The 23,609-nt window shown below is 36.7% G+C and overlaps 1 protein-coding gene across 15 annotated transcripts in view; it reads right to left on the reverse strand.

Annotated features, from left to right (window-relative positions):
• Positions 1–3,298: 3,298 nt before the first annotated feature.
• ADGRL3 (adhesion G protein-coupled receptor L3) overlaps positions 3,299–23,609 on the reverse strand; it is a 3,684,852-nt gene continuing 3,664,541 nt past the window's right edge. For 13 of the 15 annotated variants that reach the window (XM_044060915.1, XM_044060918.1, XM_044060917.1 and 10 more), the window contains one exon: positions 3,299–5,712. In XM_044060915.1, coding sequence (XP_043916850.1) covers positions 4,913–5,712 — 800 coding nt within the window. In that variant the 3' untranslated portion in view covers positions 3,299–4,912. Of the gene's footprint in view, positions 5,713–8,205; positions 8,258–23,609 lie in introns of all 15 variants that reach the window. The other 2 variants (XM_044060924.1, XM_044060923.1) reach the window with 1 other exon arrangement.

The raw sequence follows: 23,609 nt of genomic DNA on the forward strand, positions 1-23,609 counted from the left end.
TGATTTTCTTGTTATTTTAATTGCATCTTAAATTATGGTTACAAAAATACTGGGGCTTAATTGTAATTTGAATGATTGAGATTCCACTAATTTGTTTAATATGACCATAGTTTTTATTCCATATATTTTTAAGTCACGTTGTCTCATACTAGGAACTATGTTTTGCCTACTCTTTACTATTGGTCATACGAACCTTTTCTTAACCTAGGTCTGGTCAGATGTACCGTATTTCTTTCTAAATAAGACCTAACCAGACATAAGGCCTAGCACGTTTTTTCAGGGTGGTCATGATATAAGCCCTACCCTAAAAATAAGCCCCAGTTAATATTGTCAACAACACACGACGGACATTTTGAATTATAAAATAATATTATTGACACCCGTTGACTGACGTTATAGTACTCTGCTCACCATTTTTGGACCATTCGGACACCCAACTTCTTCTCTTTGCAGAAAGTCATAAGACTCTTTATCTGGGAGTCCTCCACGATGCTTACTGTAACCCTAATCATCACTCACACTTGACGGTTGAGATCCTTGGCCCATAAACCCACACAGGTGTACTTTGATCGGTCAAAGTACAGACAATGCACATAAAGAGCGCACTCATGATAACGAGCCGCTGTGGTTGTGTCTTCTCTTCATAACCGGCTCCATTTTGTGTTGCCACTCCGGTCGCGTAAGTCTTCAATTAACTCCCCCCCCCAGACAAGATGAGTGCAAAAAGAAAGAGCTATTCCATCGTGTATAAGAAAGGAATTGTGGAGGACTCCTGGGGAAAGAATCTGATGGCTTTCTGTAAAGAGAAGTTACATCTCCGAATGGTCTGAAAATGGTGAGCAGCGTACATTAACCTCAGCCAACAGGCCAAAGAGGGAAATGCTAAGAAGTGTAAGTGTTGATCAGGTCGGAAACCATTACTTTCTGAGCTTGAAGACATCATCATTGAGTGGGTTGCTAACAGGAGAGCACAGGCTTTGGTTGTGCGCAGGGCTGATATTCAAGCATTTGCTCTTGCAATGGCACCACAGTTAGAAATATCCCCAGAAGAATTCAAAGCATCACAACATTGGCTGACTAGCTTCCTTCAGCGATATGAACTGTCTCTAAGAAGATCAGCAACACTATTCAAGCTGGAAGATACTGAAGTTATTAAATGTGCACTTGCATTCAAGTCCTTTGTTGATGGCATTGACTTTTCTAAATACCAGCTCTCCAACATGATTGCTATGGATGAAACTGCAGTGTTTATGAGCCAAGGATCTCAAACAGCAATTGATCAGAGGCGTGCCTCATCAATCTACATTCCCTCCACTGGTTAGGAGAGTCCACGTGTTATCTGTATTTTGGCAATTCATCTAGATGGAAAGAAAACCTTACCTCTAATCATTAGTAAGGGCAAGAAAGATAAGATTGAACGTGTTTCAGGCATTTACATTCTTGAAACCAAAAAAGCTTGGTGCATACAAGCAGTTATAAGAAAGTCGGTCGATGTAATGCTGCCACTTGTTTTTTGAGGTGGCGAAAGAGGTCTGCTAGTCTGGGATTCAGCCAGCACTCACCGCGCTAAAGAAATGAAGAAATTCCTAGCACAGAGGAGAATAGATCAAATAATGATTCCCACAGGAATGACTGCCTATCTCCAGACTCTTGATATTGCAATAAACAAGCCATTCAAGGACCATTTGCACATGGAACTCAATGACTACATTGAAAATAGAATGGAGATAAATCAGCACTGAAATTTTGTGAAGCCCAGCCTGCAAGAGGTCGTGACTTGGGTGAAAAATTCATGGGATAAAATCACTGACAGCTGTGTTGCCAATGCACTATGAGCAGGCTACTTGGACAAGCAGTGCTAATTTAAGGAGAGCCCTATTGCTAGGCATGACAGATTGGGGCCAATGGTGCTAGAGGAAATGGAGTCGCAAGAAATTCAGACCGAAATTCGGGGGTTGGACACTTATGACAATGTTCCAGAAGAAGATGACATGACTGTATTTGAATAGCTGTGAAAGCCAAGGTGCAGATATTCTGAAGTTGAAATGTTTGTTGCACTGTTTATGTAGAATTCTCACACAACTGTCAACCCGTTATTAGAGCTATTGTCCAATAATAGAAAAATACAAAATAAATGTCAATTTGTGTACATGAATAAATGCTGATTTTTGTACATGAATAAACGAATAAAGGATTGTTGTATGGTGCGGATAAATAAGGCATCCCCTGATAATAAGCCCTAATGCGTATTTCGATGGGAGAAAGAATATAAGACCCGGTCTTATTTTCGGGGAAATACGGTATATATTGCTATTATACTTCCTGGTTTTATGTCTGGTACTTCTGATTTGTCAATTTTTTAAGGTGTGTTAATTGTAATGAATATGATTGGTTACTCCTTATTTTAACCAATATGGACCTTTGTACTTTATGATCTGATGAAGGCAAAGTCTCGGCGAAAGTGCTCATCTATGTACTTAGGCCTTTTGTTTGTTTTCCACATAAATCACGTTTACTTTTAAGCTTCAGTTGCCTTTTTACACAGCCTCAGCCATGGTGCCGCTTCTGGATTTTTCACTGTTTTAATTTCAAGAGATAGCCTTTTTTTCTGACCTAGAAATCAGATGAAATTAAGGCAAAATTTAGTGTTTGGTTGGTGTCAGGGCCAGCAGTGTTCAGATTTTTAAAGCAGAGTAATATAAGGTGTATGTATTATTTACACAACATTGGCCAATGCAGTGTTCACCTACATAAGCAGAGAGCTGTATCTGGAATTCCAAGTCTTTTTTTCACAGTGATATGCTTCTGTGGTTTCCAGCAGTTGATTTAGTATAATGAGAAACAAAATGGAGACAGTGCCACACAAAATTTACATTGCAGGTCATGTGACAACACAGAATAAGCTTAATAAAGAAATAATAAAAACGTATTTTGTAATTCTGTGATCAGAGAGACAGTTTTGTGATGCTGTTTTATATATATATATATATATTTTTTTTTTTTTTATACACATATACATACACACATGCATATGCATATATGTGTGTGTGTGTGTGTGTGTGTGTGTGTGTGTGTGTGTGAGTGCACGTGTGTGTGTGTGTGTGTGTGTGTGTGTGTGTGTGTGTGTGTGTGTGTACATTTGTATATACTTTGACTGAACAACTGACTGTAAATGTGTATTTAGTAAACATTTTATTACTGACTATAAATGTATATTTAGTAAACATTTTACTATGTTGAAACACCATGCTAAAAAACAGAGATTAACAAAGAAAAATCTTAACTGAGTACACTTCTGTATCTTAATCAGTCATTTATTGGTTGGCAAACAAGGTCCATTTTTACAACAAATATTAGTAATGAGGTCATTTGTCTTTTGAAACCATACAAAATGGATCATAAATTAAAAAAAAATTCTGTGCTGTTAACATCCTTGTGATCTGAAAGCCTACATTACCATAGCTCATGTCAAATAAATAAAGTTCCTGTAAGGGGAAAAATAAAAGAACTGAGACACATACTCCAGACACTTCAAAAGAGTTTTCATTTTAATGTCTTTTTTATAACCACCACAGTACAAGTGCCTATTGTGCTGATCAGACTGAGCATCATGGGTAAATGCTGCTTGTGTGTGCACATGTAGGAGATCAGCTGTTTCCTTTGGGATGTTTTTCATCTCTTGAGCAGCACTTTTCAAGCATACCAAATGAGGCAAACAAACTTGCTGGTAACTTTTTTCTGTCTCAGCCCTTTTAAAGATGGTGGTTTTCCATCTTTATATAACAGCTTCTGCTACAAATTGATTTAAAGTTAATATTTCTTAAGGTAAAAAAACATATTTTCTTTCATTGCACTTCAATTTGGGGGGCCTCAACATCATGCAGAAACACTTTTCTACACCTGCACCTGCCATCCTGGGAATAATTACTTGCCAAATGTAATGGGTGTCAGGTATATTTTATATATATGTGTATAATATCACTGTGCACGGTAAACAAAAGATGCCCCACTTTACCTGGGACATTTTTTTGTTGGCAAAATAGTACAGACTTAAAATATAGATTATGTGGGATAAGAACTAAAGCAAGCCTTGTAAACAATCTGTGACCACAATACCAGAAATTATTTTCATAAAGTATGTGTGTATATGTCCTATAGGAATATTTAAGGGCAAAAACACTGGTCAGAAAAAGATTAATGAAAGCCTTGCTCCATCAGACAAAAAGTTGCAAGACCAGCACAACAGAAAAAAAAAAGTTCTGTTTTGTTTTGCACTACATAAACAGGGACGCAAGTTCTGGAGGAACAAAAAGCATACTAATGTGCAGTGCTAGTATCTGCATACTACATAGAAACTGTTCAAAATGTCTGCTGTTAGTTCTTCAGGTGTTACATCAAAACATAAAATGTACATTTAGCATATGACCTTAAGAGTTCCTTTCCATTTTAACAACAGATTTCTTCTGCATTGTAGCTAAATGCACTGTTGGTAAAGTGAGTTGCAAATGACCAAATGCCGACAAGTAATGCGGAAATTTATATTAAAAGCAGTATTTCTGTGGCACTCAAAACCATATGCAATAGGTTTCAGACACATTGGCCTTGAATGTTAGGTCCCTGACTGTCATGAACCCCAGTAGTATGTGAAAACTTGACATCACTGAAGGAAGCAACACAGGGTGCCTTGTTCATTTATATCCCTTTCATATCCTTTCAGCATCTATGAGTCAGCTGGTCCACAGAGGGGGACACAAATCTATACAGTATTCTCCAGGGCTGGCCTAAAAAAAGTTTGTAAAACAGTCACAGAGTTTCGCTTTTTTTAGAACAGCATCAACACTGAAGAATACACAGAATATTACCACCTGCTTATTGTTGAACAGGAAACCAAAAGTGTTAGTTTTGTTGATTTCTATAGGCTTGTGACCAAGTGAGAAGGTCCTTTCAAGCTTTCTTCTGTTGGAGCACCATCTTTGTTTGGTGGAACTATAAAGCCATCACTGCTGCCACGGCCTAGTTGATAGTAAGTGTGTAGCTGATGGCCGTGGTTTCTTGAACCTAAATTTGGCATGCTTTTATAGTAAACATCATCTGCATCACCACTTTTTGCTGGTTGGGGTTCAGTTTGGTTATTAGCTGTGGCACCATCTGTGACTGGCAAGCCAGCAAGTGTCGGCATACTGGTATAAAGGGAATCCCTGTTGGGAGACTGCAGGTCTTCTGTGTGCTCATTGGTTAGTAAAGGGAAAAAGCTCTCACTATTTTCTTGTGGAATCCGCCTCCGGGAAAAATGGTGGGGCTGATGGTTCTCTGTGGAATGAGCTCGTGGTGGTAGCAAGGGTGCATTAGACTCCTCTCGGATAAGTTCAAGGCCCAAACTCTCCTCATGGTTAAAGGAAGAGGCATCATCCAGTACAATGGCATCATCCTCACTCCCACCACCAAGGTCGTTTACAAGTCTGTTCATCAGGTTCTTGTTCTGTTCATTGGAGCGCTCATGGTTATTCAAGTAAGAAGGGATATAATTGGAGGTCAATTCCTTCAAAATCTTCTTTTCTAAGGCAGTCTCATTGTGATTGTAGCCACGTTCAATGATTTGCACACAGTCACTAAGGTACTCACCGCTGGCTAAGCTGTAACTATTTCCATGGTTACCATTCAGCGGTAGAGTATCCATGACACTTGTATCCCTGGCATTGTTCAGTAGCCCCTCTGCAAAACACATTAAAAAGTAGGATTAACAACGAACAGACTCCAGAAAGTGTATCAGCAAGAATTTAAATACTAAACATTTTAGTAACAAAACTTTAATGCATAAGAAAACCCTTCCAGAAACACTAGATTTTATTTTCAGAGCATTTCAACTACAAAAATAAACATGGCAACATGAAACTAAATAACATAAATATAGTTCTTTATCTGGTAGTAGAAGAGACAAAACGTGGCTAGTCTCAAACCACAGTTTTAAACTTTTATTTCAGACAACCAATATTTTTTTATTTGCTAATTAAAAGCAGGGATCACCATTTTTGTAAATTTTATGTTATCATTTAATTATTTACTTATTTTGCTGCACTGTCTGTTCCATTACTTAGGATACAGTTTTGCTTTCTTCTCCACTGAATTCTAAGGTGGGAAGGATACAGGAAGATAAACAACAAGCTGCAGGAGTAACAACAACTCTATTAATATCAATCATCAAAACAGACACACCAATCAGAATTTTATTTTTTTTTATAGTTAAATCATGACGGACTTAATGTACAGCATTTTTACTGATTTTTGATTAGATAAAGCTTGCCTTAGCCATATTGTCCAAGACCCTAGCATATAAAGGTTAGTTCTGCTATCTGCCCAGCTAAACTAATAGCTCTAAATGGGAATAATTCACTTGGATTACATCTGTTTTAAGATCTTAAACTCTACATTAGCGTTCATAATTCTACTTTTACATCAGCCAGCAAATTAACAAATTATAGTGATAACCATAAATTGCCTGGCATATGGAGTAATTTAAAGTGGATTTTAGGCTACAGTTACATATAATGTGCACACATTTGTATCTTTCAATCCTGCTGCCGTGCAGACATTTGGGTACATTAATCACATCAAGAGTCTCAGAAGAACTTTTAAAAGTGGTTTATGTGTGAGAATGCCCACTTGACTTTATGCAGTTAATTTGAAAATGTGACCTTCAGGCATTGCAATTAACCAAAAAACATCATGAGATGCAACTGCAACTAAATACATTAGCTGGCAACTGACTAAAAACTCTATATTTGTAGTTACATGGTAACTACATATTTCCTGGCAAAATATTCTCACACTAGAGTAACAGCAGTAATGATTACTATCTTGCAATGAGTGTAAGAAAACATTTAATTGCTAGTACATTGTTGAGTCTGTTTCTGTTTAATAGTATAATGGCTATGTCATTGTTGCTATGCACAAGGAAGGTCGCATGTGGAAAGTGCTGGAACACATCTCTACTTTATAAAGCACTGTGTTCGCACAGCTTTATTGCAACCGTAAGAAGTGAAAGTTCTATAACTGCTCCTTTTTTGGTGATGTAATATTCTACAGGCCAGTATACAATGCATCTGCATATTAGAAATACTAAGTAATAATGCTGTCAGCTTTCATTATGTTTGCAGAGGTCTGGAAATCCTCTGCAGAAGTAATTTATAAATCTTAACACAGATAGTAGGCAATATGAAACTGCCATATTTGTTTACTTGTTGAAACTGGGTCAGTGACTTCATGGACATGTCAAGTTGAATTCAGCACTGATATCACTGTGACCCAGTGCACACCCATGTGCATATAACCTTATGGCATCATGCATGAGAAAAAAAAACACAAAATACATGAATTGCAGTTATGAAACAAACAAGGCTTAAACAACACGCATGTGAGTAATGGCTGAGACAATGAAACATGATGCATTGTTAAACCATGGATGTAGTTCAAGAAAATAAAGTTCAAGATTAACTCTTATTAAGTGCAAGTTACTTGGGTAAATAACTTTACAATTTGTGCAGTATATCAGCAAACTATATTTTTTATTCAGTTTCTTAAATAAATGTCTATCTGTCCTTAATCTAAATATATACAGTGGTCACATTATTGTCCTAAAACCCTTACAATTCTAAATGGAGCTAGGATAATGAATTTTGATGAAGGAACTGTATTGGTTTTTAAAAGCTGCTTTTACATTTACATGTTATGGTTAGCAGTTAACTATTGTGATTAAAAATGTATACTTAGGATAGAGCTTTTCTTAGCACCACGGTGGAGTTATATCTATGTCTGTATAAAAATGTATGCATTTTTGTGGGTGTGTGTGTGTGTGTGTGTGTGTGTGTGTGTGTGTGTGTGTGTGTGTGTGTGTGTGTGTGTGTGTGTGTCTCTCTCTCTCAGTGTGCATGTGTACATATCCTAAAACCAAAAGCATTACCTGACTCCATGTCAGTCTTTTTTATCGCCATACTTCAAAGAAGGCTAAAACTGGTTAAAACGTAAAGTATGTTACAACATACTCAATGTGACCCCTGCATATATAACTATAAATGTGTTTCTACAAATATAAATATATATAAATATCTAATTTATCTTTTGTGTACTACGCTTAAACTGTAATGATTGCCTGTACATAATCACTATATCAGCTATTTATGTTAAGAAAGTGAACTAAAAGAAAATTACATTTGATATGCAATGTTTAGTTTTACTCCCATAGTTGTCTCTCTGTAGGGCTCTAAACGACAGCATGAAGAAAAGGAAAGAAAAAACACAAGTAAGCTCAAAGCGACACTAGAAGAAACATGAATAAAAGCAAATTGATGATATGCAGAAAAGAGTCCACGGAATTTAATTACTGTGACACACAATACATGACGTTAAGCTGCATTATTTCATAAAACAGTCAGTTTGCTTATGCTCTAGATCAAATGAAATGAATACCAAATGTATCACAAATTTACACGCTGGTGGTGAAAATGGAGCAGCAAAACATGTCCAACATCTTTAGAAAAAGGTTACAGTTCAATGCCATTTCATCTACCAAAAAAAAATGCGAAAACAATAGAATTGAATCTGTTAAATATAAAAAGTATGAAGATTTAGCATCACTACTGAGGTTGCACTGATGAACGGTACAGAAGTCAACAGAAACAACAAGCCACTCCACTGAGTTCTTCCCACAGACATAATGTAGATCAAAGATCTTCTGCCTGGAGATGCATCTTGATGTTCCGTGTGTCCATGTATGTTATGCCCTAAATAAAGGTGTATACAAGTACCATGTTCTTTCAAACTGATTGTGATAACTATGGTTTTCTCCAGAACTGCATCTCTGAATATAACACCAACTCTTCAGATGGAAAAGACTACTTCTAAAAAAGTACCAGCAATTTCCTTCCAAACACTGGCAGTTTATGAAATAAATGAAATATCAATTAAACAGTGCAGCACAATATATCTACAACTGTTTACTAGCTTTAAAATAAGCATGAACATTTTTAAATAATTTCAGTAAACATTGTTGCATAGCTTGAATGAACTTCATCTTAACAGTTTACACTTCATTTATTATTTACTACTTAAACACACATACAACAGAAATACACACACACACACACACACACACACACACACACACACACACACACACGCATATGCACACACACACATGCAGACACACACAACATACCAGAAACACAAATGCACGTGTGCATGCACACACACACACACACACACACACACACACACACACACACACACACACACACACACACACACACACACACACACACTGGTTAATGATCACACCTAGTCTTATTTAACGCTGGAAGTCAAAACATTTGTTGGCCTTACATAGGCACATGTTAGAGATTAAACACTTCCTGTGGAGAGAAAACAAGTAGTGCTATCTCTTTTGCAAAGAGCAAGTTGCAATAGAAGCTTTTACTTTAATAATTTCCTTTATGCTGATTTTGCAAACTGAGTATCAATTCTGTCATAAAATAGGAGGCTACAGTGAGGTTAAAGAAAAAACAAAGAAACAAAATCTTCTTTGCAAAAAGGACATATGATAAATGGTAAACTTTTCTGCAAAAGCAGTGTAGATTATTAAAGTACTACTGCAGAGACAGACAGGCAGATCCCTGATATTTTTACCAATAAAATAGTAATTTACATACAAGTGCATAAAAACTTGAATGTTACCAAGTGTTGACATTGAGTGTTATCAGCAATACTCTCTAATAATGATGGTGCATCCCCAACCAAGAATATCATAACTTCTTTTATTTTCCTGATGAACTTTATGTGGATCTCGCAAATCTCTCTTATACTGTTGAAAACATGGTTAAGCAGTTTATATAACTACTCATAATTTTCCCTAGAGCTTTGTAATCTTGAAGGCTGGTACACTAAATATAGGCATAAAAAGGAGGTCGGGGATATGGGAAGTTTGCCCCACCCTTCCTTCATCCTGGGCAACACTTTTGTTTATCTTGGAGTAGTTGAAATTCTTAAAACCTGCATATGCACTTGAGTTATACCTGTATGGTGCAATACAGCATTATGCCAGCATTAGATGATTTTGGGCACTAGCAAAGCCTTCAGTTACTGGGGTCCTTCTTTTCAAGAGGCTGTTTTAGACATGACCAGATTATTTTGATTCTGTGTCTTTCAGCTTTTCCCGGTTAGGGTTCACCACAGCGGACCTCCGGTCCGCTAATGATTGGCAGTTGATTTTTACGTACCGGCTTGCCAGGCCTGACGCACAACCTTCAACGAAGGTACGCCCATTCACGCATGTCTCCACGCAAAAGACGCTCTAGCTGAGAATAGAACGGGAGAGCGTCTTACTGTGAGGCGACAATGCTACCGCAGCACCACCACCGCGCTCTATGACCAGATTATTTTGATTATTTTGTTTTAATATTTTCTTAATGGTTCTCTAAAACACTTCAAGTCATTGACCGGCATTACTATTATACTCAGTTTCCCTGCTTCTACTGTGCCTACCTTTGACAATTCTTTTTTTTTTTTTTTTTTTTTTTTTTGGTAATTCTTGAAAGAATGCACAGGTTAATCCGTGCACATATCCCTCACATGTCTCCTGCTTTAGTTATCGAAGTGCTGTGTTAATAAGGCAAGATAATACCATCTATTCAGGTATTCAGGCTACAGCAGGGCGATAAATGATACCAAATATTTAACAAGTCATCAGTTTGCTACATGAAGTTATACATATTTCTGCTATTTCACTGTTTCATTCCCTATATGAAGTACATTACCAGAAACTGAACATACAGGTAAATGTCTGCTTTACAATCCTCTCAAATCAAAAGTAAAGAGAATGCTCCTTTTCCACAAGTAGAATATTCTCACTCAGTAATGGCATACTCAAGTACAAACACTTAGAATACCCAAGCCACCATAAACCAAACTTGCAGGTTCAAGAGACGAGCGCCAAGAAATACAAGAAATCCACAAAACTGCTCTACTCTACAGAAAGCTAATGGACTACCCAAGACAAGAATCCCTTTTGTTCTTCTCACAATTGAATTTACAATTCGGTATTACCAGTGCTTCTCCTCTGTCTCCAATAAGCTTAATATAAACCTCCTATCACCTCAGACAAAGTTCACATAATACCCTTACAGTAGATCAACTTCTGCTTGGAAAGGCTACTGGCCGCAACAGCTTCATGCAAATAACTACCCTGGTACTTACGCTGTTATCACTTCAATGATGGTTATTTCCTGGCAATCTCAACTGGACTCTAATTTCTTTGTAAATACAAGCATATCTACTTCAATGAACTTTATCAGAGCAGTTAGCAATATTAAAGTCAGCGATATATTACTTTATGTATGTGCATGTAATATTTTGCACGTCTGTATTTTGACACTTAGGAATCTATGTATTAATTAATATCATTATGCATTATGTTTTATATCATTATATACCATCCCTAATAAATACATGCATGTATAGCTGCACCAAAACAGACACCCATATGATGATTAATTATTCAGGTGTAAGATGTGAGAATTACTGTATTTGTATATTGCTTAATGATTTATAACTTCTGCAAAAATATACTGCACTAAAAATGTAAGGTGTACCAACTTCTGAACAGCTGCATGCATTTTGTTACAACTGCTGTTAAACATGTGATATCTATTGTCATGAATGCTTTGTTAACTGCTGTAAAACCTGCAATAGATTTTTACTGGCTACTTTTCAAACATCTGTTGTTGCCTTGTGCTCAGGTTATATCTGAAAAGGGTCTTTGGATCAGACCAGCTACTTGCTTGACACATGATACACATCGAAATGTTTCATTTCAAACAGTAAAATCTACTTGGATTAGTTCAGTTAACAAAATGTTATAAAAATACCTGTGCACTAATCTGGGCTATTAAGTTGTAACTAAACAAGGTAACAAAAGAGATAATGAAGAACACCAAGGGATGGTGCTGCCGTTACTGTCCTTTTAAACTTAAACCGCATCCCTGATTTTACTGAAAAATTACTTCTAAGTGAAAACAAGTGCACCAGCCAGACCCAGCTGTAGGTGGTGACTATTTTCTCATAAGGAAATGCTTTGGGTTTCATTAAAGTAGATACAGGTTGCTGGACTCTTGACAGTCTTGTTAGAATTCTATGGTTTATCTAATCCTGCTGTAATAACATTATCTACATTTTTACTACATTTTGCCTTTTATTCTGTTAATTATGATAGGGTCTTCTGACTCCATTAATACTACTACAAATCTTTCTGATATTATTCATTCTGATAACCCACAACTAAAATAATCCTACTAGACCCATATGTTTAGTTTAATTTAGTGGCCTTCTTAATTTTATTAGCCTAGTTAGAGCCCTGTGATTGTGACAACTCTACTGTGTCCTCTGCTGAATCACCTAACTCCATTAATTTCTCATAAACCCTTGACTACTAATTTGACTAGGGCCCCTGATTCAGTATTCTCGCTACAACCTTTTTGACTGACCTCACCAGTCTGTTACTCTTATTGGCCCTCTGATTCTAAGTCTGTTAATCTTATTGGCCCTATGATTCTTTTAAACCTACCAGGACCATTTGAGTTCTTTAATATTTTTATTGATCTCTCATTTTATTTAAGTCTTCTGAATCTCCTTACTATACTAATTTGACTGGAGACTCTGAAGAATTAATGAATCTTCTTTCTGTCTTTATTTGTTTAGCCTGAGGTTCACAATTTTACTATTTCTCTTTGATTCATGTCCTAGTTAATCTGTTTAGCAATCCTGATCCCTTTTAGTTCAATGGAGCTCTTAGAAATTATAAATGCCGATAAGAATCCTGAATCATTTAATCTGTCAGGGCCCTGATGTCTTTAATTCTGCTCTGGCTATGACAGCTCCATTAATTCTGCTGTGCCCCTGCTTCTATTAATTGTCACAGTTTCCCTTTTAAGCTGTTCTCCTTGCCCAATTTGTTGCACTCTCTCTTACAGCTGCAACCCCCCCCCCATAAAAAATAAGGGAAGGTGGGCTGCTATAGTAGTGTGCCAACTTCCAGGAAAGCTGCAAAGGCAGGCCCACAGTAAGCGACTACAGCAGGATAGAATGAGAAGATTTTTAACCTGAAGCTGACCAAAAGTACAGGTACTAGAGGTCTCCAATAAGGCTGCAACTATAGCAGCCTACCACCTCTTATTTTTATTGGTTATGTAAATTAAGACAGAGGTCCCCGATCTTTTATCCTGATAGAGGAATCTAAACCTATACAACCAACTCTTTGAGAGAGGGTTTAAGTGTCTATTTATAAGAGATAAATATAGATATTGCTGACTGCAGAGTCAGAAACGCACATTTTAAAACAATAAACTCACTAAAACTTTGAATAAAGGTGCTCAAATTTAATGTAGCACACAAGTGAAAATATATACATTTTAGTCTAGGTAGTCTGGTAAGGAATATGTTTGATGTTTCTTATTTTTTTTTTTGTTCACTGAGGAAGGCATTGTTATTATTGCCGAAACCGGTCTCTATTTTTGCCTATTTATGAAATTAAATACTGTCTCTACCACGTTGTGCTGGCTCCTTCTTTTGGACTGTTTAATCAACGTGCCCATTTTTGAATGTTAACGGCCAGCCATTATATAATAAGAGATATATTTATAAGGCTGAAAAGTGGGCATCTTACTTGGAACTTATTCCTGATTAATTAAGATACCAGAAGTATTGATACTAGAAGTAGATGGTAAAAAGTGATATAGGACACCTGATAGAACATGCTAGGGAAGGGTTTTCAAATAAATTGACTATGTCTGCTTTGATCTGGCCTGCCTTTTCACACACATGGGTACAAATATTCTACGTATAGGTGCAGTTCTAAACTGTATATATTACAAGTAATCACCAATATAAATAAAGGTTTTAAGGTTAATAGTTAAAGGTTAAATCTAATAGCCTAATACTTCTGATAACAGCTTTGGTGAGCTTCATGTTATCTGTATTTTAAGTAGGGCAAACAAGCGGTTCGCCAACTGAGCGACCACAAAAAAAAAAAATGAAAACCTGCAAAGGTTGGGGGCTATGCCCCCCACCCACACCACCCCTAAATAAATATACCAACTCCAAAATTGCACTGCAATGGGGAAAAGGGTGAATTCCAAATGGTGGCTATCTATTGGTTTGCCCTAGTTAAAATTTGCCATTCAATGAAGAGTGGATTCGCTGAATAGGTGTACTGATGAATGGCTTTTCGCTGAATAGCCATTTGACGAAATAATATAGACCCAGCACTAAGATAGTATTTTTATAGTCTAAGGAGTATTCACCCACAGTATGATGTCATGCCTGGGTGGGGCTAGGACTGTAGGATGGGTAGGGTCCTCTGTAAGTCTACCCAAATTCTTCTGGATTTTGGTCCTTTGTGATCCTTCAATGGACTATCTCTCTGTTCCGAATAACATATGCAGAATGGGAGCTGGCAAGGCCCTAGGTAAGGGGCTTGGGAATGGAGTAGCTGCTTGCTGTAGTTTGTTACTCCACACATAAATCACTGTGGAGTGAGTCTAGCTTAATATGCAGTTTATATTGTGCACTTTTATACTATACTAGAATACATCTACCTTAAAACAGCAGCAGACTTGACAGCAACAAAATGGGATAAAATACTACATTAATAAATTTGCAGGTGACGTTAAACCAGTTTATATGCACACTGCATCATTCTTTATAAGAAAAAATACTTTCATAAAAATGCGGATAGTCTAAAATACTGACATGAAATAGTATGCCAACAACACAAGAACTAAGCAGTGGAAGAAGAGAGAGATGAAGCTGCTGCAACAAAGGGGGACGATAGTTATATCCATATAAAATACTGACATGCCCTACACAGGTCAGTCCTAAACCACAATCAAATAACCAGGAAAGGAAAGGAAATGAACTTTATAAGATGCTCAACATATTATAGTGTAAGTAATATAAAAATGTAAACAGCTAGTCTGAATATAAATATGTAAACAGCTAGTCTGCGCCTATAACTGACTTTGTACTTCCACTATGATGTAAGGGTAGAGTATCATTTAGCTCTGAGATGAATTTGGCAGAAATTGTTTAAGGCGTACATAGAAAGGGACCAAGAATAATCTTAAGAATGAAATAATTACTATTCTACTAGCAAAAAAGAGGAACAGGTTTAGATCTAAATAAAGGACCTAGTGGAGCATTCAACATTCAGGGCCCAGCAGCAGAAGCAGCGCCTTAGTAAAGAACTCAGCTGACTAGTTACTAACATCACTGGAACATACAAGAAACACATTTTTAGGACAAACACAGAAAACAAGATAAACTTATACCAGATCAACTTCCAACAAGACCTGACACTCAACATGTGCCTGTGCTGTATTCAATCACAAAACCTCCAACAATTGTCTGATGCTCTGATTCAGATAGAATATTTGACTATCATGTGGTGAGAGCTACCACTGTATTGATCCGGTACTGTGCAATTTACCCAGAAACACTGGTAACCAGTAAAACTAAAACCAAACACAGAAACACTGGTAACTGTGCAACTTACTCTAAACTCTCCATCATGTCTCTGTAAAGGTGGGTAAGAACAGATTCTCTCTTGCGTGTACAAGTTTCCAACAACTGCCTGAATGCCATACCATATTACTAGAGCTGTTAATTTTAGGAGATGCTCAAGAGCCTGAAGGGCCAGGAACACAAACTCATTTCTAGAATGCGGCAGTCCAAATTCCTTTACACATGACTCCAAAAACTATGAATGGCAACAAGAATTGAAGGGAGCCCTGTTTCTCCTAAAAGAGCATCTAAATTATGGGACTACTAAACAAAGGATGGAAGAAAAGTGCAAATACTTTCCAGACCAGAGATCTGGCAAGCTAAAAAAACTAGCAGCAGGGGAGATAAAAAGCAGAGAGAGAGAGAGAGATAAAACTACAACAACTAGAAGTGAACCATTCACTGGAAGACCAAGAGAACCCATGGATATTGTCACTGGCATATTTATCAAATGAGAAAAAGCTGTAGTTTTCTCTGTAATTTTCTGAGGTCCAGGAAGCCAGTTCTTTGCAACCCCGAGCTCTCCCTAGAAGAGAAAATGGCTGGCACCTGATGGAGTCCAGAACCACCCACGTGGAAATAATGGTCTGAAATACACAAAGAAAAGACATGAGACAGTTACAGCGATCCAAAGGAACTGGAAACACTTGCAAAGTCTAATACAAACTATACCAGAAACAACTGAGGAGATGCCTTCAATATGGGAAGAATAAAAGATTCCTGCATTGAAGGGCCTGCTCTACCATTAACAAACACTTCTATCCAGATTGTTATTTATTTATTTATTTTTATTTATTTTATTATAACTGACATTAAGCACTGATCATGTCTGGCATCATATGGTGGCCCACAGATAATAAAGCCTTAATGTCTTGGATGGCTAACTTGTGAAAATATGTACTTCATTCAATGACTTGAAACTGCTGAGGTCAAGGATAGATCTGAATAATAATCAAGCTCCAGAACTCACATTTAAGTTAAAAAACACAGGTTATTTCTTTGTAACATTTCTAGTATTACAAGACTGGGTTTTCCTTATATCTTTAGAGAATATGACCTGCATAATTCTCAGAAGTTGTGAAAGGACAAATTTATTAGAAATGATAGAAAGGTTAATTAGAAAACTCACTAAGGTAAGCAATAAATTGAAGAAATCTACTAGAAACCAAAAAAAAAAAAAAAACATCATCGATAAAGGCTGCCAACGCCAGAAAGGAAGACCAGAAATCAACCACGAACTGTAAACCATGTAAAACATTTTATTTATGCTACAGAACTTCGTTATTAAGTTTTTGTCCACCACTAAAGAAAAAGGACTTCATCAGAATATATTGCTCTTTAACAACAACTATAATTTATACAATCAATTAAAGATGGGAACTAATAGGCAACTAAATTAAATTAAAATACAATAAAATTCCCTTAAAGGGGAACCAAAAAGATGTATGCAATTCATTATATAAGAATACTTTTTTTCCACTTTTAATGTACAATGCACATATTGAAACTCTTAGAAAATGTAAACTGCACCACAGTTTTAATTACTTGAAATAATCAATACAAACATTAAAACCAAAATAATTGATTTAAAAAAACATTTTGCAAAGTAATAAAATGTGAGCCTGACCTTAGTGAAACTTAAAATATTTGTCAACATTTGTACATCCACAATTTGTTATATCCTTATTTACTTATTAGTTTAAAATACCTTAATTCTTTCATTTCAATTTTTAATATTTAAAAAACACACATTTTTCAACAGTTATTTATATTTTAAAAGTTAACACCCATTCCCCCAAAAGAAAAACCTTGCAAAAGGACAACTTGCTAGGTTGGCTCATATGACATCACACAAGAAGGCATTTGATACGGATCGGTCTAATCTTGAGAAAATATTTTTGGAGAGGGAATACCCTCAGCATTTGATATGGGCCATCAGTGATGAGATTTTTAATGGATGGGGAGTGAAATGTGTTCCCATTCTTGGTGTTGGTTTAAACAATGTAAACAATTCAAATAATTTAAACAGTTTATATAATCTGAGATGAAACCAGACCAATAGTGGGGATGACACGGAATACTTAAAAGCTTTAGAGTTAACAACTGATAAACAACTTTACAACAATAGTAAAATAAGGATTGATAAGCCAGTAAATTTTCCACACAAAAGACCCCTCATTGTACAGTACAATTAATGTTCCAATATTGTCAAGTATATATTGAATAAATTCTGATGTATTTTGACCAGTGACAGTAAGTTACAAAACATTGTGGGAAACAAACTTGCCTTTATTTATAAGAGAGCAAATGACATTAAGAACATTGTTGAAATTATCAAGGACACAATTTTAGGTGGTACATCCCAAACAAAAACTAAGAAATGTGGTTGTTGTAGTCAATGTAAATAAATTTTAGAATCCAATCCTATTATGTTAACAACAGTTTGAAATTTGTGGTTTATCCCCCCCCCCCCCAGAAGGCAACTGTCTCAGTAGGGGGTTAGTTATTTAGCTATGTATTTGACTTGTACAACATTCTATGTAGGAAAAAATGAGCGAAAACTCAAAAAGCGAATCTATGAACACTATTGTGACAGGTCAAAATGTAACATGAACAATGCTTTGTATAAACACTCAGTAGAGTGTTTTGATTTTAAAAGTTTTTTTTATTTCAGCATTTTAAAACAAATTCCTCTGAACCCCAGGGGAGAAGCTTGGAAGGATAAAATTGAAATGAAAGAATTAATGTGGCAACTGAGGTTGAATACCAACCACACGCCGGGCCTAAATTAATCTTTCTCTTTACTCCCATCACAAAAACAAAAGGCACTTAAGTTATAAAATGTATATATTACATTTATTAATTTTTAATAAAAACTACAATCATATGAGAATTTTTATTTAGTTTACATAGGTATTTTAGACCAATACGTAAAAGATATAACAAACTGTGGACATATAAATGTTTATGAATATTCTAAGTTTCTCTAATGGTCAGACTCACATTTTATTACTTTATAATTTTTTTTTAAATGAATAATTTTGGTTTTAATGTTTGTTTCAAGTAATTACAATTGTGGGGCAGTTGACGTTTTTTAAGAGGTTCAATATGCACACTGTACACTAAAAGTGGAAAAATAAGTTATTTTTATGTAATGTATTGCATACAACTTTCTGGTTCCTCTTTAAGGGAATTTTATTGTATTTTACTTCAGTTTAGTTGCCTATTGGTTCCCATCTTTAATTGATTCCTTGGTGCTGGACAAAAAGCTAATAAAGAAGTTCTGTAGCTTAAATAAAACATTTTGCATGGCTTACAGTTCATGGTTTATTTCTGGTCTTCCTTTCTGGAGTTGCAAGCCTTTATTTTCGGTGGATTTTTCTGGTTACTAGTAGACTGTGGTTATATCCACTTTCCCTGTTTGTTCATTCTTTGTGGCAATAAAATGAAGAAACACAGTTGAAGAATTAGTAAGAAAACTAAGGTCCTTAAAAATAAAGCGATTAGTATGTATAAATAGAGGAAAGGAAAAGTGACACCCTCTACTGACAAGTGAGAGATAGAATAACTTCAAATAAGGATAAGAAAGAACTAAAGACAACTGCTGGCACCAGGAAGAAGAAAAAAATACTCTGGTCTTCTAATAAAGATCAAAATAAGAAGACAGTAATTAGATCTCTTTAGACAGACAAGCTACTTACTGAACTATGGAGTGAATCTTCAAAGTCTCAAACGCTGGTCCCCAGTTAAAATGAATAATAAGGAAAATAAACTTGAATTAGAGAAACTGATGAAGACTTTGTACTAGGCCACATGATATAAAACTTAATGAGACTAAAGGTGAATAAAGCTAATGGCCCTGATACGTTATCAGTAAATCAAGGGCATTTATAGAACTCATTACCTGTTTTTATAACATTCCTTTTTAGCACCAACCAATAATTTCCAAGTGGAAGGAAGAAATAATGACCTAAGTATATATAAGGGCAAGGGGCAGTGGAAAAAAACAAAGACAGTTTTTACAGACCACTGTTTGTTATGCTGCTTTTCAAAAAAGATAATAAAAAATAATCAGAGATCTAGTAATACAACAGATCCAAATTAGTGGAAATGAAGAGACTGCACCTTTGCTTTAAAAAAAGGTTCAGTTGGCTGTATCTAGAATTCTAAACTGCTGAGATTATGAGGTTACTGCTAACGAATCTGGCTGCCAAGCAGATGTCATTTTTTTATCAATCTGAGTAGGGCTTTGATGCTGTAAATATTTTCAAGAATACTGTTGCATGAATAAAAGACTGTTTGAATGACAGAAACGTGTGGGTCAAGCCAGGTAGTCAGAATAGCTCAAGTAATTTCCAGAATGTGCGACTCCATCAAGGTTCAAGGCTAGCCCTGGCTACAACTCACTATCTATACAACTGACCTAAAAGATTATCTGTTACAAGAATAAAGTACTTTTGCAAGAAGCCTTGCCCTGCATTAAACCCTTGATCTTGGGGATTTTTTCCTGACACCCCTGTCCAAAGGTTCATAAGTACTTACTATGCTATTGATCCACTAGGATCCTTAGATGCTTTGTCATGCTTTCCCAAGCAGTGTTTAGCCCTTGTATTATAAGTAATAATAACCTAGGCCCCTTGAATTTTATATATGAACACCAAGGAGCCAGGCATTTACATTTTACCTCTATCCATAAGGGACAAAAGTGACAAGCCATGGGTGAACTTGTGAATTCCAATCCATTTGTCCAGATTACACTGGAATAGAATAAGAGATGTACTTCTTTATGTGGAGAGGAAAACAATTCCATAGAAGTTGTATTTGTTATGATACATATCTATCCATCCAATATGTTCCATTTACACTGCAGAAGAGACTAAGATTTCTTGAGCATGTGCATATGTCTTAAATGGACTTGCAGGCGTACAGTAGGTTAGAAAGGGTGTAGTTGGCTGAGTTTCTGAAAGTTAGGCAGAGATTGCCCCTCAGTAGCCTTTAAGATACTGAGAAGAGGGACAGGGATTTTAGATGGTCATAGGTTCATAGATTAGTACTAAGCTAACTGCCCTTGCGAGCCATTTTAAGCCTAGCCAATTATCCCTTGTGAGACTCGAACCTTGCACCTTGTGTTTGTAAGGCAAACACCTTAACCATTAGGCCACCCTCCCTCCCATGGTCAATGTAGCTTTTATGATTTAGGCCTTTGATTTTCTTGTATCAAGTATTTGGACAGGTACATAATGAAGGGGAAGTTATGCTCAATGATTGGTCTAATAAGTGCCAATTACAGTGGAATGATTACACACCTTAACCTGGACACCATACTCTTACTAATATGCTGTCCAGTAGAAAAATACTTTCTTACAAAAAGTGCATACATTGTGATCACTTGACAGCTCATTGTCTATATAGGTTCCCATGACCATAATTGATCAATTGTCATGGGTATGTTGTTGATGCCATACTTGCTGAAGGATACTATTATGCATTTCATGGTGTTTAGTTTTAGGTCATGGTTTTGACACCAACTATTTCTTTCGGAAAGGCCCTCTTGGAGGATTTTTGTCTCTTCTGTAGAGTTTTTGATGTCAACAAGTTTATAGTCACCTCCAGATTTGGTCAGCCATAAACCCTTAAGATTGACATTGACCTCTGAGAGGTAAATGTGAAAGAGAGTGGCCAGAGGATTGAGCTCTAGGGTACTCCACTAGTGCCAGGTCTTTTGGAGGAGGTAAAGCCAATCACCCACCATTAATTTCCTGGGTTCTATTAATGATCTAGTTTGCTATCTACACGGGAATCTACATTTAGCTGGGTGAGTTTGTCAACTGGGATGGTGCTGAATGCCTGTGTGAAATCTAGACATGTGCTGTGTACCAATTTTCCCTCACCCATTGCTTCAGTAACCTTCCTGAAGAAGCTGACCAAGTTAAGTAGGCAGGGTCTGCCCATGACAAAACCAAACTGGCTTAGGCCAAGAGTTTATAGGTCGCACATGTCCTTATTTATAAAATCCCATAACAATCCTTTCTATTGCCTTACAGATGAGGTTAGTAAGACGTACGGGTGTATAATTAACCAGGTCCATTAACTCCCCAGCTCTGTGCAGGAAAATTACTGTAACTGTCCTCCATTCATCTGGCACAAAGCCTGTTTGGAGCCTGATGTTGAATAGCCTCCTCTGTGTGTGTGTGTGTGTGTGGTGGGGGGGGCTACTAGGTGTTGTTTCATGCTGGCTAATAGGCATCCTGGTATGTTATCCAGTCACAAAGAAGCAGTGTTTATCAAAAGGTCATCAGTAGTTACAAGGCTTGCAGTCCAAGGGAATATTGAGGAGCCTTACCCAAACTGGCAGTTGCCCTCAAGCACTATCTGGTTAACTCACTTGTTTAAGTATAGAGATTAGACAAATATGGACTGTGGAAATCAAACCTTGTACCACAGTAACTACAACACATAGCCTTAACTCTCTGTGCCAACTTCCAGACTGGGTCTTGGATAGTGCTTTGAGAACTTATTCTTGGAAGACTTAAGGGGGGAGTAGATGTTGTTGTGTAATATAGCAATGTATGGGTGGGGATGGAGTGAAGTTAGAGCTAAATTAATCTGCTAGCAAATTGGCTATGCTCTCTAGTTCTGAGTATGTGATATCATTTACGATTAGGTCTGTGCGCCACTGTGCATTTTTTTTTCTGAGATTTCTGACATAGTTAGATAAAACTTTGTGGCTGTCTTTTGCCTGGGTTGCTCTTTTACCTAAAACCTAGCTTGGTTGATTTGATCAGGGTCCAGAGTCCCCTGTTATGTTTATCAAGAGTGTTTTTGGCATCTAAAGAGTTACTTTTATTTTTACGTGCAATGTACTTTTTCCTTTTATTAAACAGCCTGTTTATATCCGAGTTGCAACATAAGAGTTTATTTTTAAATCTGTTATTGTATTTACTTCAGAGAGGGACAGATGCATCTATGCAGCTAATTATACGTGCATAGAATTTGTTGATAAAATGATTCAACATGCACAGAAGGATCATCAGATTTGAATGAAATTTTTAATTTAGCCAGTTTTAGTAGATTCATTTTGTATAATCTCTGAATACCAGGTTATTACAGGATGCTTCTGGTTTCAGACCTGTGCTGAATGTGATTAAACTTTGGCCCATTTTGACTGACAGAGAACAGAGCTGCAGAGCTGTCCAATATTGGAGAGAACAAAATCCAGGATTATGTTGCCCCTAGCTGGGGCAGAGTAGTTGGTTCAGGGAGTTTGCATTCATGAAGAGCAGAAATCTCTACAAATACATGTTAGGAGATGTACAAGTCTCCAAGTTGATGGACGGGTAGTTGAAATCCCCTAGGATAATTGTGCTTGCCTTATTGCACAAGGCTTCCACACTGGCCAGATAGGAAATATAGTCGAAAGGGGACAGAGAGGGGGTCCAATACTTGTCTATGCTGTGATAAGGGACTTTATTACTGGTAAATTGTACATAGAAAAGTTCCAGATTATAATCCTATCTAATGAGTCTGGAGGTGAAATTTGTTTTACAAATATAGAGACACTGACGCATTTAGTTGCGGTGGGTCTGAACATGTGGTAGGCTTTGAAACCTTTAATGGGGGGCTCTCAATAGTTCACAATGAGGTCTCCATGTCAATGCAAATATTGATGCATTCCAGGGCAAGCAGTACCTGTAGGAAGTGGAATTAAGTATCCTACCATTACGTAGCAATAGCCTTAGCTACACAGCTTATATCCTGCCAAGAATATAACAGCCAGCAGCTTCCAAAGCTTCAGGGCACCTTCCATGGGACCAAACTGTCAGGCAGCTTGAGCTGACCTGACTAAAAGGCAAGTTTGGGCATGAAACCCTTTAAAACTTTACTGCTGCTGAGAGTACGCTCCTCTGAGACTTTTGAGGATCAATGGTCGGCTTATTCTTTTCTTTGTTGGGCAGATAAGTTCCCTTTCGGGAAAATGCTTCCATTTTTTTTAATTTTGTTGATGT

This window comes from Protopterus annectens, chromosome 2.part0, assembly GCF_019279795.1.
Source record: "Protopterus annectens isolate FY-2018-M chromosome 2.part0, PAN1.0, whole genome shotgun sequence".
In the NCBI taxonomy this organism is placed as follows: Eukaryota; Metazoa; Chordata; order Ceratodontiformes; family Protopteridae; genus Protopterus; species Protopterus annectens.